Source organism: Brassica napus, chromosome C8 (assembly GCF_020379485.1).
Source record: "Brassica napus cultivar Da-Ae chromosome C8, Da-Ae, whole genome shotgun sequence".
Lineage (NCBI taxonomy): Eukaryota > Viridiplantae > Streptophyta > Magnoliopsida > Brassicales > Brassicaceae > Brassica > Brassica napus.
This window is the reverse complement of record NC_063451.1, coordinates 6,159,643-6,179,721: the sequence shown is the minus strand read 5'-3', so window position 1 is coordinate 6,179,721 and position 20,079 is coordinate 6,159,643. Positions and strand designations below refer to the sequence as shown.

General features: G+C 36.7%; 3 protein-coding genes across 4 annotated transcripts; 1 reads left to right on the top strand and 2 right to left on the bottom strand.

Annotated features, from left to right (window-relative positions):
• Window positions 1–6,916: 6,916 nt before the first annotated feature.
• Window positions 6,917–11,800, top strand: LOC125591596. The gene is made up of 2 exons (XM_048766072.1): window positions 6,917–11,546; window positions 11,633–11,800. The coding sequence occupies exon 1, from the start codon at window positions 9,239–9,241 to the stop codon at window positions 11,531–11,533; it is 2,295 nt and encodes a 764-aa protein (XP_048622029.1). The 5' UTR covers window positions 6,917–9,238; the 3' UTR covers window positions 11,534–11,546; window positions 11,633–11,800.
• A 1,267-nt stretch (window positions 11,801–13,067) lies between these two features.
• Window positions 13,068–14,350, bottom strand: LOC106427511. The gene is made up of 3 exons (XM_013868243.3): window positions 14,130–14,350; window positions 13,957–14,038; window positions 13,068–13,881 (listed from the first exon to the last, which is right to left on the bottom strand). Exons 1-3 carry the CDS (start codon window positions 14,252–14,254, stop codon window positions 13,198–13,200), a joined length of 891 nt encoding a protein of 296 aa, XP_013723697.1. The 5' UTR covers window positions 14,255–14,350; the 3' UTR covers window positions 13,068–13,197.
• Window positions 14,351–14,423: 73 nt separating this feature from the next.
• LOC106433891 lies at window positions 14,424–17,196 on the bottom strand. Of its 2 annotated transcripts, XM_013874732.3 has the most exons (4): window positions 16,810–17,196; window positions 16,613–16,704; window positions 15,393–16,246; window positions 14,424–15,315 (listed from the first exon to the last, which is right to left on the bottom strand). In XM_013874732.3, the coding sequence occupies exons 3-4, from the start codon at window positions 16,242–16,244 to the stop codon at window positions 14,638–14,640; spliced, it is 1,530 nt and encodes a 509-aa protein (XP_013730186.1). In that variant the 5' UTR covers window positions 16,245–16,246; window positions 16,613–16,704; window positions 16,810–17,196; the 3' UTR covers window positions 14,424–14,637. The 2 variants fall into 2 exon arrangements, with proteins under 2 accessions (XP_013730186.1, XP_048622030.1); XM_048766073.1 differs by having other exon boundaries at window positions 16,613–17,196.
• Between the last annotated feature and the right edge of the window lie 2,883 nt (window positions 17,197–20,079).

The window sequence follows — 20,079 nt, the reverse complement described above, 5'->3', positions numbered from 1 at the left end:
ATGCCCTAGTTCCAGTTGATTTCCATGTCTTGGATATCAAGCTAAACTGGAATCTCTATTACTTGGGAGAGTTTTCTTGTCGACAATAGGAGCAGTGTGCAACTTGCAAACCAACCAGTTGTGCCTGTCGCTCATAGATCCTTATGTCCACTACAATCCTATTCCAGTCAAGAAGCCACAGACGTCCTCCAGAAGAATTGATGATCCATGACTCATCGCAGCATGCCACTGTGGAGCTGAGTGCGAGACAGAATACTCGGTGTCGATCGAAACTCACAAAGACACATCGACCGATAGTGCCCACCAAAAATCGACAGACATTCCCAAAGAAGAATCAGTTGACAATAGTCCAGACGATTGGGAGAACGACTACTACAAACCCCACTATGGCATCACACACCAGACACACCTTGCATACAGAGGAGTATGATGAAGATTATGAGAAGGAATGAGCTATAGAGTAGAAAGCCGTTCTTGATGAGGAAGATAGACTTCTCCATCATTCCTCTTGGAAAACGAATGCGCCGTCGATCGGCGGAACAGTCTCAACGTCGATCGACACTCATCCTCATCAGACAAACCAAAAACGAGCACCAACCGACATTGCCTACTCCCATCGACCGACATTGGAGTCGACCGTGTACGAGAAAAGGACTACTCGATTTGCAGTTGGGCAGATGACCACCATAACGAAGCTATGTAGTAGAAACGACAATTCATGAGCCAAGAGCAGATGAACTTCGTGAGGGTTTCACTTATGAGGAAGTTCTCAACATGCAAAGACGTGATGAAGCAGAACAACACCGAGCAGAAGCTACTAGGGAAAGAACACGTTTCAGCCATCCTATCGACAGAGCCAACCGCCCGTCGATCGACGACAACCCTCCATCATCGATCGACATCCGTCCGAAATCACCATCTACTGTAAGCAAAAAACCTAATTATGATAACCAATATCTAACACATGATGAATTTGGTATTTTCAGGGACCCAGATGGCTACGCAAGAGCAATGGAGCATATAATCTCTTCATGCAACAACGAACCGTTCATGAAAAAGTGTTTTATGACACAGCTGGTGGCATAGACAACCGCTTCAAGCAGAAGTATAGACATCCTACTCGACCGTCGATCGACGTTGACGTCCCTCCATCGATCGATGTTGACGTCCCTCCATCGATCGACGTTGACGTCCCTCCATCGATCGACAGACGTCCAAAATTTGGCAGAAGAGCCTTTGACCTTTTTGGAACTAGGGAATTCTACTGGTAAGAGAAAGATGAGTATGGAGTCTACAGAGACGATCAAGGATGTGCAAGAGATGTGGATGGACACATTATAATGTGTCCAGGGATGATATCAGAAAGCTAATGGAAAGAGCTTCGAGAGATGAACACAGCTACATATGTCTTCCAGAACATGCTAGCTCATTCACACACACCAAGCTGGTACCAGAGATCTACACCAAGGACGAGATCAATGAGATGTTCTATGGAGTCTGTGGAGCCCAAGGAAAGAATGAAGGTGATTTCCAGGTGAAGCTTGATGGTGTTTACTATCCACTGAATGATAGCATCAGTTGGTTGAATACATGCATGGAGGAGATGAGGCAAGACATAGCCAAAATTCAGCAAGCAGCCGACAAACATCGACCAGCATCGATCGACATACACCACTCCACATTGATCAACGATGACCCAAAGAACTCACATTCGATGAAGTCTCAACAAGATTTTCACACTAGAGCAGAGATTGATCAGTTGGTAGAAGAGATCTACAGAACTCTGGAAACTACAGAAGAGAAGCTTGATAGGAGATGTGATAACATCTATTTCCCAATGGACCTTACAATGAATGTTTTGACTTCTCAGATAGAAGCAATACAAAGGGAATTGGTGGAGATTCAGAGTTACATTGCCTGTCGACCAGAAGGATCAGCGTCGATCGACATACAGTAACAACAAATCGACCGACATTCATAGACAGACAAAGGTCGACAAAGCTACAAACCGAACAGGCTAGTACCAAAGGTGACATCAGACATGTCTGATACACACAACCATGGAGAGGAGATCTCAGCTGATACTTACGCCATACTTATGAGACATCAGTTCAACCTTGATAGTCTTGGATATAGATTGCAGAAGATAGAAAACACAACTACAACAATGAAGGAAAAATGGCGGAAAGGAGATGAAGCAATGCGAGACTTCACTGGTACATGGTTCACCAAGCACAGAGAAGTGATGGACACTTGTTTCCCAGCAAGTTCCAGCTTTCAACACTACTAGCTAAGTCACCTCCAAAGTCAAGCTAAAGGACTATAACAAAGTGTTGAGTGGGAGGCAACCCACTATTAGGTATTATATTTAATTGGTTTTTATTAATCTGATATTTATGTTGGTTTTAAATTTATTGCAGGTCATAAAAAAAAAGATCCGAGTAGACGATTGCCGTGAGAATCGACCGACGAAACACTGCCGACATCGATCGACAGAACATCACCTGCCGCGACTGATATCAACACCTTTACATCGATCGACATCCATCCTGATCTGGTATATCGTTCTAACTTGTTACATTGAGTCCTTATGATTTAGTTATCATCATAACTCCGACTGAATATACACTAGGGACAGTGTAGTTTAAGTCTGGGGGGAGGTTTACTGATAGTAGTTTATTCATGAGTCTTACTAAAATGTTTTCAAAAAGTTTTTATTGAGTCAAGAGGGGGATGATGAACTTATTGATTTTACTTGTTATCTAACCACACTATTCTAGACTTACTAGTTGCATATAGTACTAAAGATACCAAAGTGGATCAGCCTGTCAACTATGTTACACTTGCTAAGACTGTTTGAAGGAACAAAAGCTGGCCTCCAACCTAATTAAGCTCAACTCTGCTTGTCTTGGGGCTTGGTATACATGGGATCGGATTCTTCAAACAAGTCTGGAAGGTAAAGCCTTGTGTATATTATTCACCTTTTCTCTCTCTATTTTCGAAATATAGATAAAATTATAGATATAGTTATGCAAATATATATATATATATATATATATATATATATATATATATATATATATTATTATAGATTTATTAGGAAGGAATTCGAACAGGACTTGGTGGCTACAACCATTAAGGCTTGCTTCATAAGACTTCTATAGGTAAAGGATTAGAACATGACTTGGTGGCTACAACCATTAAGGCTTGCTTCACAAATAATCCTAGGATATAGGTCAAAAAGAAGTGAACAGGATTTGGTGGCTAAAACAATTAAAGCTTGATTCATGGAAGCATGTCCAATCTTGGTCAATGATCTTGCAATATAAGCAGACTTTGACTGAGAGAGAGAATAAGTAGAGAGAGAGAGAGAGGATATGAACTATTTTTTACCTGCAAGTCCAGATACTTGTTTGAGTATGCTTGCATCGTGTGATCGATACCCCCAAGGAAAAGCCTACACTTTATTTATGTAAGAATTGAGGTTGGTAGAGGGGATTGTCAGATATGATTTGCTAAGCTGTTGACTAGATGAACTTGGTTGCTAGACTAGGATATGGTATAGTGTGCTTCTGAGACTAGGACTCTCTAAAGTGTTGGTTCTAAGTTTAAAATTATGTGTGTCCTTGCTGTTTTCAAACCTCTTTAAGAGAGACTGCCTATGTGTTTTGCTTAAGCACCCGAGATGACCATCGAGCTCGACCATCGGTCGACATTGAAGAGGAATAATCGATCGATGTTCACATCTTGACATCGATCGACAGCGAAGTGGGCCGAAAGCCCATTTGGTCTCAGCCGACTTAGAGCCAAAGTCTTCACCAATTTACAAAATTACCCCTGACGAGTTTTAACCTAATTAATAAGCTTTGCCAACATGTTATAGGTAAAGTGTGCTTTCTTGTTTTACTGATTTTCCAGCAAAGGTTTTCTAGGATTTTTAGTAGATTGGAGAGAAAATCCAAAGAGATTTGTGATTGGAACTCCATTGATATCTATCTGTTTATCTATGCAGTTTTTCTACCTTATTGTTGTTATGAATTGTTTGGCCATGTCTGAGTAGTTCTCTTGTTAGATTTAGGGTTTAAATAGGTTATGAGAGATTAGCCCCAACTATAGATTGCTAAGTTGTGATATTCATCATTAGGATTATCGTTAATGCCTGTTTCTAGATTAGCTACCTAGGAATTGCCCTAGGAGTTGTAGACATAAGCGATAGCTTGCATCTCACCCTGAATCCATCCTAACTGAGCTAATTGCTAGAATAGGCGAGAGCTGATCTAGGAAGCTTAGTGAGCATATTAAATCTGCTCATTAACGCTTGACCAAGACCGTCGATCGATATTCTTATCGAATAATCGGTCGACGTTTCAACAGGTGTATCGATCGATATTCCTATAGAATAATCGATCGACACTGGTCAATAGACAAACCTAGAACGCGAAATCCTAAGGGTTTGTTATTAAGTGTTGAGCTCTATAATATCATGCATACAACTTATTAGGCATCTGTAGGATTATAATCCTGAATTCCTGAATAAAAACCCTAAGTCTAACTATTTTCATTTAAGTACCAAAACCCCAATCAATCAATCGAGCAATTACTTGCTCACAAACCTGCAACTTTACATTTAAATCATTAAACAACCTAGCTTAACAAATCTGATTAGATTTATTAGGTTCTCTAGCTCTCTGTGGATTCGATCCCTAAGTACTACAACTGAACCTCTTATTTGAGAGAGTAATTCACTCCTTAGGGTAATTTAAGTGATATCAAGTCCGCCTCCAGACAAAATGAAAGTTTTCCACTTAGAACGATCCTTCCATATTTCCGAATATGGAAGAGTCTGACATGTCCAACCGACTTCTCCACGACTATATAAGGGGAGCCCATACCCTAGAACAAGGGATCGACATTTAGAGACGAAGATATTACAGTTAGGCGGCTAGAACTAGGGTTTATACACCAAACATTGTAGTTCCTGCTCGAATCATCAATAAAACATCTTTTAGTCTTGATTTCTTATACTTGTTCTCGCTCTTCTATTTTCTGTAGTACTCACAAAGATCCTACACAAAAATCCACTAACCCACGGTAAATCAGGATACGAGGTAGAACGAGTTTACCCAGATAAGGAAACGTACCACCAATAATGCTGGGACCTACAGTTGATATACTGAAAGCGTTCTGCTGGAAAGTTCGGTGCCCACCAGAGATAAAGCATTTTTTTTATGACAATTGGTGTCAGGGTATATAGCAGTTAAGAAAAATTTGCGAGAAAGAGGGCTACAAGGGGATATATGTTGTGCCATATGTGGTGCCTCCAAAGAATCGATAAACCATGTGTTTTTTGAATGCCCTCCAGCACATCAGGTATGGGCTCTCTCACAGATACCATTAAACCCATCTATTTTTCCCACTGGAGCTCTCTTCACAAATATGGATCATTTATTCTGGAGATTTTTTCCACAAAAGGAGGATCATTAATTTGCATGGATTTTATAGTACAGTTGGAAAGGAAGGAACAACAAAGTTTTCAGTAATCTGGACATTGATCCCAGGGATACACTTAAATTTTCTGAAACAGAATCGTCACTTTGGGCTGAAGCACATGTTTTAAACACACAGAGGACAACACAACATATTTGAAGTTATGAACTTATTGTCAATTCCAAGGCGATGATGTTTTACAGATGGTTCCTGAAAAAATAATGAATTTTTTTTCAGGACATGGGTGGAATAGTACTTTAGACGGTTTTGCTGGTTTGATGGCAGCAAGAAATGTCTAGGCTAGTCTTTTCTCTCTTCATTCACAGGTGGAGGTGCTAATTTGGGCGATGGAGTGTATGAGAAATTTGCGTCAGTTTCGGGTCACGTTTGCAACCGATTGTTCTCAATTGGTGAAGATGATTACGGCACCAGAAGAATGGCCAGCTTCCACAAGTTATTTGGTAGACATTAAGACCCTGCAAGAAAGATTCATCAACTCTGAGATCATTCATGTACCAAGAACGCATAATTTGAAGGCGGAAATTCTAGCACATAGTTTTAGGAAACAACCGTTTTTTATCGTTCACATGGATGGGGAGTTACCGGTGTGGTTTACAGAATCAATATGAGTTTTCAAGTTAATGACAAAAAAAGCGTTGAACATCATCCCTTAGCCATTATTTGTGAAGTGATTTCAGCTATGTCATCTCCACAATCATTTTCACCAAAAATATGTGACATGGCATATTAGAATTGATGACATGGTTTATTGTTAAATGTGATATGACATTCTACATTTAATGTTAATTTTAATTTTTGGTAATTTTTGATAATATGGTAATAACTCATAAATCGTAACTAAAATAAATCTATTTAAATATGTCATTAAATAATATGATAATAGAAATATGAAATATTTTGAAATTTTGAAATATTATTTAAGTATATTTTTATAATCATATATTTTTTATTATTAAAAAGATTTTGAAATGTCATACAATATTTTTTAAAAAAAAATTAAATTTTTAATAAATTTAATAAATTTATTTCTTTCTGATATCTACAAATTTTAGAAATTTTGTTTAGTTTTATATTTTCATTATTATAAAAAACATTATATCAATTTTATTTTAATTTATACAATTTAATTTAATATATATTAACCAAAATAAATAAATAAACATATTTCTTAATTATTATTTAAAATATAAATTAAATATAATTTTTAGTAAATTAAATTATTTATTTTATCTTAATTTTATGTTTAACTAAATTTGTATTTATTTTAAAATATTGTTTTTAAAAAAAAATTAAAACATTAACAAAATTTATTTTTAAATATAATTTAAATTTAAACTTTTATTGCTGCACATTGTACAAGAAAACATCTGGGGTCTGACTGGTGACCATCCGGAAAAAAAGAGGAACGAATAGAAAATGAATATACGGGAATAAAATAGTAGAAATGAAAAGGAATGGTTGTTTCTTATCAAATTTAACAAGGAATAATTTTGTTCTTTAATTCTCTACAAAAAAGGAATGAAAGGGAATAAGAGAGAATTATTATTCCTTGTGAATGGTAATTTTTTTTTTAGGAACGTTAGAGAATGCATTATTCTTCGCCGTTCCCTGGTCACCATTCATACCCTTAGTACAATTTCTTACAAGGAAAAAAACTACGGGAAAATTGCCAAAACGGAACAAAAATTTAGCATGGTTGTCCCTTTGGTATAAAACTAATTTTGTCCATCTTGTCTCCCTTTTACCCTTTCACTTTCCAAAATTTAATGAAATAAATAGTTTTATGAATCACAAAAATTAATAAAAATATAAATAATTAATAAAACACCGATATACACAAACACGTATATATTTTTGGTTGAAAAACTTGATAAATAAAATTTTTAAATTTTGTTCTACTAAAAGTAGAATTCGTATTCTACGAAAAATGAGTTAGTAGAAAACGAATTCCAGAATAAATAAGTCCATCTACTTTTTTAAGAACGAAAAATCTACTTTTAATTAAAATTCTAAATATGGGGAATGCGAATTCTACTAATTGTAAAGATATCTACTTTTCTCTCAAATGCAATTTCTACTTTTATGAAGTATTCTAAAATTTCGGGAATGCGAAATCTAAATACAACACGTACGTCTACATGAGGTAGAAATTGCATTCAAGATTTTTGTCATGGTTCTACTCATTGTAGAAGGTGCCTTCTACGGATAAGCTCGAAAATTAAGGAAGTTTCTGTTAAGAAAAAATATTCTAAAAATATTCTAATTTCCTAAAACGTGTTTTGATCGATTTGCTTTGCCAAAATATAAAAAAAAAATGATTTTTCCTTTTCTTCTTCTTCAATCTATGATTTCTCCAGAGTTTGTCTTGTGATTTTCACAAACTCTTTTTCTATGATGCATATCTATACACCATGTGGTGTTTGGAAATTTGGTGAAACCACGAGATGAGTTTTTTCGGCTGATAACAAAAGGGTAGGCTACTGTTATGGGAATCAAGTTCTACATTAGAAGATTTTAAAAGAATGGCTGTGGAGGATTTTGATATGGAAGAAGATTAGGGTTAGTAGGAATATTTGGTTACGTACTTATGTGTCTTTTGTTCTATTTTTTAATTGTTTTTACATTTCTTTTGCCTTTCTAAAACATTTTATTTTTATCTTTTTACATTAAACTTTTAAAAATGGTTTTAATATATGTTTAATTTGACTAATGAAAGGTTAGTTTTGGCATTATGAAAAATATTATACTATAATGACAACTTAGTGATGGTATTATACTAAGGGGACAACCATCCTAAATTTTTGTTCCGTTTTGGCAATTTTCCCAAAAACACTAAAGCATCATATATTTGTACACGGAGGGAGTAATAGTTTATTTGTATAGTTTATTCTGATTTTGTATTTATCAATATTATGTGTTTAGATATGATTTAAATCTATATGAAAATACATTTATAAAACAAGATTTGAGTCGAAAAAATCAAGGGAAAATTGCCAAAACAGAATAAAAAAACAGAATGGTTGTCCCTATGGTATAAATTCAACTTTGTCCATTTTATCTCTCTTTTACCCTTTTATTTCTGAAACTTAATAAAATAAATAGTTTTATGAATCAAAAAAATTATTAAAAATATAAACTATTAATGGAACACCAATATACAGAAGGACATATTTTTTATTTTTTCAAAAACTTAATAAATAAAATTTCCAATTTACGTTCTACTAAAAGTAGAAATCGTCTTCTACGGAAATTGGGTTAGTAGAATGCAAAATCCAGAATAAACACGTACATCTACTTGTTTTGGAACGTAAAATCTACTTTTGATTCAATATCTAAATATGGGGAATGCGAATTCTACTAATTGTAAAGATATCTACGTTTCTGAAAAATGCAGTTTCTACTTTTAACAAGTATTCTAACATTTATCGAACGTGAAATCTGAAAACTACACAAACGTCTAAAGAAGGTAGAAATTACATTCCTTATTATTTTCATGGTTCTACGCATTGTAGAAGGTGTCTTCTACTAATAAAATCACCTGTTTTTGGCGAAAATAAAGGAAAGTCAGTTAACAAAATATTCTAAAAATATTCTAACTTCCTAAAATGGTTCTGCTCGATTTTCTTTGTCAATTTTTTTTTAAAAAAATGATTTTGCCTTTCTTCTTCATGAATCTATGATTTTTTCATAGTTTCTCTTTTGATTTTCAGAAACTTTTGTTCTAGATTAGATGCATATCTATACAACATGTGGTCTTTGGGAATTAGGTGCAACTACGGGATGGATTTTTGAGGCTGATGGCAAAGGGGGTAGGCTATTGTTAGTGGAATCAAATTGTACTTTAGATGAATTAAAAAGGATGATTTTGGAGGATTTTGGTATGGAAGAAGAAATCATAGCCGATTTGGAGTTAAGTTATCTACCTGCTGAGTTGATCAATACTTCAGGATGTCCACCTGTGATCATTGCAAACGATCGTCAGCTTCATAATTTTGTTCGATTTGTTCAAAAGAGTGCTTCTACTCGATTGTGTGTAACATGTAAAGCCAAGGCTGAGAATCCGAATAAAGAAGCCTTTGATCTTAACAAACCGCCAGCTGATCCATGTACTCATGAAGAGAAAGGAAACTCGTTTGACAATGGGGACGAATCAGCTCCTGTGTATGCTGAGAGGCAGGGGAATAAGAAGAATGAAAAGCGGAAAGGAGTCGCAGTTGATGAGGATGGGGACTATGATGCTGATACCATGATCTCTGAAAAAGAGAACATACATAAAATGTCAAAGTTTTCTCTGCTCCATGTTGTTAAGGTCGGACAATTTTTTGAGAACAAAACTTTGTTGAAGGCGACTTTCGAGATGTGTGCAATGAAGCATAACTTTGACTACCAGGTTATCAAAACGGATAGACAACTTTGGTATGTTAGATGTGCAGATAATGCATGCAATTGGGGTGTTCGAGCAGAGTGTCTGAAGGATTCATCATATTTCATGATCAAGAAGTATGTCGGTAAACATACATGCGCACCTTCAAGCAAAACCAAAGCGGGTAAGACTGCTTCAGCAAAAACAATAGGCAGTCTGATTATGCATAAGTATGTAGGCGTCAAGGAAGGGCCGAAATGTAATGATATCATACAGATTATGCGTAGTGATCATGGATGCGAGATATCAAAATCTTTAGCATGGGATGCGCGTGAATATGCGATCAGTGCAGTTAGAGGTATTCCAGAGAGAAGTTATGGGAAAATACCAAAATACTTGCACATGCTGAGAGAGGCTAATCCAGGTACACACACATCCTATGAGATTGACGGAAATGAGAACTTTCGTTACCTATTTATTGCATTTGGGCAATCGATAAGAGGATTTAACAGAGTCATGAGGCGGGTTATTGTGATCGATGGGACCTTTTTGAAGAATAAATACAAAGGAGTTTTACTGGTTGCTACGGCTTTAGACGGAAATTCAAATTTGTATCCTATTGCGTTTGGAATAGTCGACTCAGAGAATGAGCGTTCTTGGGAATGGTTTATGAGACAACTTAAGGTTGTCATTGCAGATGATCATGATTTGGCTTTTATTTCAGACAGACATGGGTCTATCGCTAAGGCAATTGAAAACGTGTATCCATCAGCCAGACACGGGATTTGTATTCATCATTTGTTGAATAATGTGGTCACATATTTCCATGGGAAAGGACTTGCTGGGTTGGTTTCAAAGGCGTCCAAGGCTTATCGAGTTTCTGAGTTTGAGAAGACATTTGCTACTGTGTGTAATATCAGTCCGGCAATTGGAGATTATCTTAGGGAAGCTGATGTGCAAAAATGGGCTAGATGTCAATTCCCTGGATACAGATACGACATAAGGACAACCAATCCTGCTGAATCTATCAACTCTGCTTTGCGTTCACCGAGAGAGTATCCAGTCATCCCTTTGTTAGACAGTATCAGGGAAATGTTAACACAATGGTTTTATGAGCGTAAGAAACTGATTTCAAAGCATAAACATCCTCTGACTAAAGATGTAGAGAAAAAAATAGAGAGGAGAATCGGGAAAGGCGCCACATTTGTAGTTTACCCTGTCAGTGCTGGTCGATTGCTTGTTAGAGGTGATAAATTCGACTGCTTAGTTGATTTGGATAGAAGGACTTGTTCATGTGGAAAGTACACCCTTATGAAGATCCCTTGTAGGCACGCAATTAAAGCTGGTTTTCATGTTGGAAGAGAGCCACACACATTGACTGATTTGATGTATACTACAGGAGCTTGGAGAGAAGCTTATGAAGAAAGCATAAATCCTATTGATGTTCCTGAGGATGCTTGGTCTATACCAGAAGATGTTAAGAAAGTCATTGTTTTACCACCACAGACAAGAAGATCAGTTGGAAGAAAAAGAAAACGCAGATATGAAACTGCGGAAGACAAAATTCGGTCATCGCAAATATCACGAAGAAAGCAGCCTCGGAAGTGTAGTAGATGTGGTATTAGTGGGCACAACAGAGCAACTTGTCAAGTACCAATATAGTCAGTCACAAATGGTAAGGGGTGAGGTTATATAGGCGGTAAATTTATGTGTTTTTATAGCTTGGTTTATGTGTTTGATGTATGGTTCTTTGTGTCACAGGTTGCTCTGTTCAAGTTTGCAAGTGGCGGTAGATGGCGAGCTAGGCGAGCTTATTTCAAAGTGCATTCTCATCATTTGGATAAATTTCACAGGTTGCTTTGTACGGTTTTTTTCTTCTAAACACTATAGGTTCTCTTTTCAATTGGATAAATTTCGTTTGGATTTTTTCTCATTTTCATTGTTAAGCATTGGCATCATTCTTCTAAGTTTCATTGTTATACATTGCCATCATCATTCTTTCTCAGTTTCATTGTACTCGATTTGAGAAAACCCCTCGAAAATGAACCAAAACAAAGCCATAGTAAGAACCATAAAATGTGACATAGTCATTGTAAGAACAAAAGAGATTGAAGCAAAATACTAAGAACCAGTAGACTGGTTTCATTCATTCTTGACTTTACCAAAACACAGTAGAATGATTCCTAAACAACCTAATTCAAGGGAATTTTTTTGCTTCCTTACTTCTTCTTCAACTGTCTCTTTCATACTCGTTTTCAGATCTTCAATTGCTTCTGTTATTCTCCCTTGCTCTGCATCTAGCTTTTGAAACTCATCAACCAAAGCTTCATCAACCCACTTAAATAAATGGGTTTCATTTTTTCGCTACATAGAAGAAAAATAAAGTCAGGACAGCGTGTTCGTCTCTCTTAATCAAAAATCGATTCAGACAAAAGATATCAAAGCCATGACCAACGCCTTTAACAAAACAGAGTTTCGATATGAACAGATAACTATTATGTATTTGAATCCTTAAACAAATCGAAACCATGAACCTGTGACCCAATTTCGCATCTATAGAACCGTCGGTAAGGATTCTCATCTGTTCTCGAATAGAAAATCACAACCCCCTTCCCACACCAGCACCTAGATGGCACCCCGTACGAATATCGCCTTGGAGTATTCATGTTTTAGGAAAATTGATTCAGAGAGAAAAATGTTCTCGACAGAGAAGAGAATTCTGAAAAAATGGGGAAAACTCGGGTTTTTGGTTTAAATATGTCGGGTATTAGGTTATTTGTGGATCTAATTCGGGTCGGGTTTTATTGCTGATTTGGATCAAAAGTCGAGTTTACAAGAAACCAAGTTTAGTGTATTGGATTTGATTCGTTTATATACTCTTATCGGTTGATTTCTTCTACAACGGCTATTAGAATGCATGATTAATGTTGTTTTGGTTTCTCGTTAGGGTATGTTTAGGGTTTCGTTATGTAGGGCATGTTTAGGATCTCGTTATGTAGGGCATGTTTAGGGTCTCGTTATGTGTTTTTAGACTCTCGATTGAATGACTGGTTTCTGTTTAGGGTATGTTTAGGGTATCGTTATGTTTTCGAACGTTGTCTCATTTAGGGTATTGTTTAGGGTCTCGTTACGGTTGATTGTTGTCGCCGACATGACTTTTTTGGGTCTCATTAAACACATTGTCAAAAACTTAGAATAATAAACCCAAAAGCAATTCATTAGAGGGATTAAGCATTCATGTTCCTAATAAAACACACATTAGATTAAGCATTTTTATCCTAAAAGTTAGAATAAAAGCCGAACTAGTTACATTTAAAAATCGATTCTCACAGAATCTCTTCTACGGTTGAAGTGAGACACTCTGGAGGTTCATAATTTGACATCCTCTCAACCAATTCCGGGTCGTTTGCCGCTTCCCATAGATCCCACAAAATTCTGTGGCGAGCTTCTTTGATGTTACCATCATTCACCATCGACAACTTCAATCCAAGCGAGTGGCACTCGATGAACTTTATTGTATAGACACCACAATCACATGCACTTTTATTCAGCTTACCCATGGGGACATAGTGAACCGTATATGCAGCGAACGTAAAGTCCTTCTGGTAACTCGGTGGCTGAACTGCCTTGACAATACGAGGAACAAGATTTGCGAACCCATCCAATTCCTTGTACCTTTTTCTGCCCGAGCAATCAAACACATCAATGCTCCTCGTCACGAAACTGATACACAATGCGATCCAATGATTCCCGCTAACATGAACAGGGACATACAGTCGATCCACATCTACATTCCATATCTCTTGTGTCTGTCCATGTGGTGGAAGGACCCCTTTGCCGTACTGCACTAGCAAATCATGAAGCTTGTATTTTCTTATACCCGCCTTGAAACTCTCATACTCCTTTTTAATCATGTTGCTGAAGACAACAGACATGAAGGCGACACGGTGAAGTTTCCATCGTTTCAGAGATGTTCTCTCCCTGTATACGTACATCATGGCGTCAATCTCCTGCATATTACGATGATGTTAACACACACCATGTATGGAAAACACACATGAAAGCTAAAAGTATAAAGGTTTTACCGAGTTGTGAAGCCACTCGGTTCTATCCATAAGACGAGTACCAATCTCAGCATCTAACAATGAAGGTCCAATCCGTAGAGGTCTGTAACCAAAACAATGATAAAAGTTCAAAACAATGATATGGTTTGATTAAATTTTAAAAACACATGATATAAAAATGAGAATTTACTTACTTGGATTTAATTAACCAAGTGCTAACTTTTTCCCAATCCTCTTTACGAAGATACACCAATGCCGCATCTGCTGAGGCTTCTCCGGCTCGATCTATTTCCTCATCATTTAACTTCGGTGGGGACATGTTGAAGGGTTTTGAGTTTTCGACTTTCACTTGAGAAAGATCAAACCCATCAACATATGTATCTTGGGACAATTCCCTTAATTCTTGTGTGCTCAATCCAAAATCAAACTCGTTAGTTTCTATACCATTCTTTAACCAATCCTATTCATTAAAACCAAAAAAAAATATATGTAAGAAGTCTTTCAATCAAAACACAAAGAAAGCATTACATTCATGGAGTTATCATTACACAAACATTCAAGCATATTACACATTTATAAACCTATTACAATATCCGAAAGTTTTACATAATATTACACTGTGAAAATGTTTAGTTCCAAAAACAACCTAACTCCAAAAGACTAGTTCCAGCACCCTTACGCGGCATCCTAGATACAAGAACATCAAGTTCTACACTTTCTTTTAGGAAGTACCTTTTCCTTTGCTGGAGCTTGAGCTTGAGCTTGATTGACCTTTTTCTTTGCAGGAGCTTGAGCGGTTTTGGTCTTAGGCGCAGCTTCATCGGTTTTGCTCTTAGGAACGCTTCCTTCTGCCCTCAAACTGATTGCTTCCCTGAGCTGTGAAACCTCGATCTCCATGTTGCCGATCCTCTCTTTGAACATGCTCTCCATACTCGCCATTTGCGCTCTGAGTATATCGCCCAAGGAACTGATAGATGAGTGGACCAAACCCTCAATGAAACTCTTAGTTTCTTGATCAATACTCTGTTTTTTTTCTGCTGTTCGCTTACACAACAACTTCTTCTTTCTTGACTCGGCTCCTTCATCCTGAATCTTTCTCTTGCCTCTTCCAGCAACATGGACCGAAGATGTCTCCACATCTGCTGCAATATCAGTAGCATCCACACTCTTATCAGCTTCTGACTCTGTATCGGCTTCCTCCATCTCAGTCTCTTCATCCTCTATAACTGGCCATTCTGTGTTGCTCCAATCAAAGTTCTTTTTAATCCTATCGAGAAGAAGCTCCACACGCTCATCTTCCATCTCATCCTTCCTTGTATAATCAGCATCCCTCAACACATCACCATTGCCACTTACTGAAATTACCGAGAACAAATCTCCCTACAAAACAATTATTACATTATAAGCTTTAAAAAATATGCAACAGCCATATAAAAGAATACAATAAATATTCATACCTTCTCAGTAAACGATTCCTCAAGTTGAATGATGTCTTCATAAGAAACTTTTGCAACTCCTTTCCAATTTCCACACCTTGGACCGCAGAAACTGTCCGAGACTTTGCTGCCACATATTTCTCCAAAATCCGGAATTGCTTCCATAATCCAAATCTGGAACGCATAGGAGAACCCCTCGAAAATGTAGCTGTTCTTCTTACCCAACTTCTTCCTAACCTTCTCAATGGAACTCAGTAAGAAGTCGTAGGAGTGAAGACCCCAATGGAAGTTCCGAAGCTTCTCGAGATCCATCACCAGCTTGATGTACATATGAGGGATGTTCACCTTCTCATCTCTCCCCATCACCACACCCATTATCACACACAAGTAGATCAACCTCATCCTATCACGCCGAGACCAGCTGTGAACTTCTTGTAGATGCACCTTTTTGATCGACTGCAAGGTGATCTTACCACCTGTCCTTAGTAGTTCACTCCAAAATCCGCCATCACTTTTCCATTTAATTACGTCACAGCTACTTTCCCGCGAGATCTTGAGGCCTGTCACAGTGTGGTACTCCTGAAGCGAAAACCGGAGAGGCTTCCTTGCAAATATAAACCACTTCTCATGCATCTTCGAGGTAATCAGCTGCTTACACAAGAAGCTATCCACCAATTTCCCCGAAAACTTGAGGTTATTTTCCGCAATCGCCATGATATGTTTGAAAACAGGATCTATCTTGACATCATCGTACTCCGCAGGCATAGCTTTCTTCAGATCTCTGATAAGTTCCATGCGGCAGCAGTTATTGATCTTCTTCACCTGAGGTTCTAAACCCTCTGCATACACTCGCTTAGGTAGCTCTAACTCCATATCTAGAAAAGACAAAAAAAATTGATTCTAGTTAAAGACTGAAATTGATTGAAGCAGAGACAAACACAAGAAATCTGTTAATCAAAGTAAGCCAATTCACAATCAATAAACCAGCCCATGATAAACGAAATCAATTCACAAACGAAATCAGTTAATCAAAGTAAGCCAATTCACAATCGAAATCTGTTCATATAATCAGTTAACAACACTTAAAATCCTAAGAAACGAATATAAAAAGAGTAACCCAAATGAAGAACTCAAACACAGAGAAATGCAATAAAGAACCGGATAAAGAAAGAGAGAAATGCTAGCTTCAAACCCGAATGAAGAACTCAAACCACTTGACATATGAAGTATTGAGAACATACCTTATGCGCTAGCAATGTCGGAGAAATAGAGAGGCGGGGAGGTTGAAGACAAACTCGATTTCACCAATGACCAAGAGAAGTTCCGAAATCGCCTTTGTTTGTCGAGATATCCAGAGATCCAGAGAAAAGTATTAGAACAAGAAGGAGAAAGAAACAAACTTTATGATTGAAATTGGATGGAGAACGTTGGTGTTTACCTTCAATATGTAGGAGAAGACAAAGGGTTCCACCGGTAGGGGAAAAGAAACGGGTTCCACCGGTGGCGTCTGCAGTCGCCGTTGATTTCACCGGAGAAGACAGAATCGCCTTCGTCGTCGCCGTAGAGAGAGGCGGAGAGATTGTTTTCTTTATTAGGGTTACGGGAAAAAAAAACAGAATGGTTTTAATCCATTTTCCAATTTTCCCTTTGTTTTTCTTTTTTATTCGGCAACCATTTTTACAAATTGATTTCCATATTTTTTAAATACAATTTGGGATTAGTTTAAGGTTAGTTTAGGTATTATGAAGAAAGTTATACTATAGGGACAACTTTAGATTGAATTTATACCATAGGGACAACCATTCTGTTTTTTTATTCTGTTTTGGCAATTTTCCCAAAAATCAATAAGTTCAACACTTCACAATTGTCAATGTTTTTTTTTTTTGTTTATAGTGGTACTTTTTAACTTCTGTATATATGAAAGTATTTTCGTATGGAAACAACGGTAAATTAGTTTTCCTAAATTATTCTTACCAAATTTTTGAAGGAGAATAAAAGAGATTTAATTTAGGAAACGACTTAATAAATAAGGAAAATACAGTGATTGCTTTAAATAAGAGGCTTTTTTACAAATTGACCTAAAATTTGTGGTCAAACACAAAAATGACCTATGCTTTTTTTGAGACTTTCTCTAGCCCTATTCATCCTAGAAGTTCAATTTATTCACAAAAATGCCATTAACTTTTTTTTTCCGAAAATGTGTCTTTTACTTTATCATCCTCATCTTCATCAAGTATTTACAATATTGTCATTGTCATCAATACACCAACCACCATGAACAACCATTTTGAAAATGTTAATGCACTAAAGTTTCAAACTTTTCTCATTCTATCTCATTTCTTATGCACAAAAATCACATCTCTTTCACTATCTCTCCAAATTCATCAAGAAAACTGAAGATTTCGATTTCAAATTGTGCAAGGTTCATAGAGACATCAAAGATCATGATTTTTGGTCATTAACGAGTTGGTAGCTATTGTGGTGAAGTTCTAAGTGATTTTAGAAACCACGCACGTCATCTCACGACTTAAAGGTATGAAATAGTTATTTTTTTTCAGATCTGTTCGCGAAGAAGACTTCTCTTCGTCGAGAAGACTTCTATAGAATTCTTCTGGTCAATGCTTAGGTTAGTTTGCAATTGAACTTTTGTGTGTTTTTAACAGAAGACTTCCCTCGAAGTCTTCTAATTTTCCTTTGTTAACAAAAACTTTCCGAAAATCCCAGAGAAGACTTCTCGGGAAATCTTCTCGGATACATAGGTTAGTTTTGCAATTGACAGAATTTTGTCAGAAATTTGACTTTTTAATAGAAGACTTCTCGGGAAGTCTTCCTGGAGAAAACTTTTAAATAAGTCTTCTGAAAGTCTTCTCACTGTCGAAAGAAGTCTGTGTGGGTTCTTTGGAAGCCTTCTTAAATTTTATTCCCGGTTTTGGTCAAACCTTTGGCTGGGAGAGAAATCTTCCGACTTCTAGAGAAGTCTTCCGACTTCTAGAGAAGTCTTCTCTGGAAAAGTCAAATATAGTCAGTTGAAAAAGTAACCCAGTAGACTTCATGCGACACTGAGAAGACTTCTGGAAGATTTTGAGAAGACTTATATAGAAGTTTCCCTAGAGAAGACTTCCAGGGAAGTTTTCTATAAAAAGTCCAATTTCTGACAAACTTTGGTCAATTGCAAAATTATCATGTTCATCCGAGAGGTCTTCTCTGGGATTTTCAAAAAATTTCAAATTCAAAAGTAGACTTCTCAAGACATCTTTTGTAGAGTAGACTTCTTTAGAAGTCGTCCTTCGTAAATTTGCAATTGCAAAAATGACCTAAATGGAAGATTTCCTAAGAAGTCTTCTCCCGGAAGACTTCTTAAGACGTCTTCCGCAGTCTTCTATGTAAATCTTTATTAAACTTCAATTTTCTCCTAACTTAAAATGAATTTTTAATATTTTCTTGTTAATTCATGTTTATTAGTCAATATTGGGACTCCTGAATATAATTCATAACTTAATTGGTGATAATTATGAGGTTACAAACATTCATGTTTAATAATGCTTTTAAAAAGTCTTCCATGAGAAGACTTACAGAAGACTTCTTATGAAGTCTTCTGCGACTATTTTTGTTTATTAATCTGATGTTCTATGTTTGCTAATGTGTTTTAATCTATTTTTTTTTTTTTTGCAGATGATTCGTCAGTTACCTGTAGTCTATGGATAATGGTTTTTAAGAGAGAATTCTTGGGATTTTGTGGTGGATAATATCAAGGGGGCAAGAATGTTCTTTTTGAGTGATGGTTCTACACATGCCGAACTTGATGAAATGGCTCAAGAAGATTACAACCTAGACATGAACAGAGAGGTTATGGATTTAACTTACTTGTTACCAGACGAAATGATGCAATAGATGGCTCCTGATACTCCTCCTATTCATGTTACAAGTGATAGACAAGTTCAGAACTTGATCGAGATAAGTAAAACGCATGTTATACGTCTTTGTGTATCAAGCCGAGGCAGGATTGTTGGTGATGCCAACATTGATGGAAACCAATATTTTGGCGATATTTTGGAGCTAGGCCTGCATAAAGATTATACGACCCGGCAGGGAGCCTTCTTCCTAAACCGTTGTAACCTGGCTCTGAGCTCTTAAATTCCCCGTACTTGTTGATCCACATCTGCACAAAATGATCTCAAGAAAGCAAAGCCCATCGGTCCTTAAATGCTCTGGATTGTTGGAAAACCGAAGCCTCAGTTAATTGATAAAACCATCAACATGCTGCATTGAAAACATAACAAGTCAGACAGATTCTTGAAAAGAAATTGGGAAGACTCTGGAAGACTTCTTGAAGACTTAAGGAAGACTTTCAGAAGTCTTAAGGAAGACTTCTGGAAGTCTTCCCGAAGTCATCTGAAAGTCTTCTAGAAGTCTTTGGAAGTCTTCCGGAAGGGGTAGTGTTTACGAGACTTACGGAGTCCGACGAGCCTTTTCCTGGGGGTTCAGGGAAGTCATACCACAAACTCTCACTTCCTGGAGGTTTTTTTTGAAAAGCTAGTTTATAATTCCTATAAAAAGCAAAATTCAATCAGCAAAACTTGACCATCAGTTAGGAAAAATATGCATGTGTGAGGAAATTACTTACGGGTCTTTTTTCAAATAGTCAACAAGCACTTTAACCTTTTGCTTGTCAATTGTGGCAAATGGATCATATCCCTGACCAATCTTC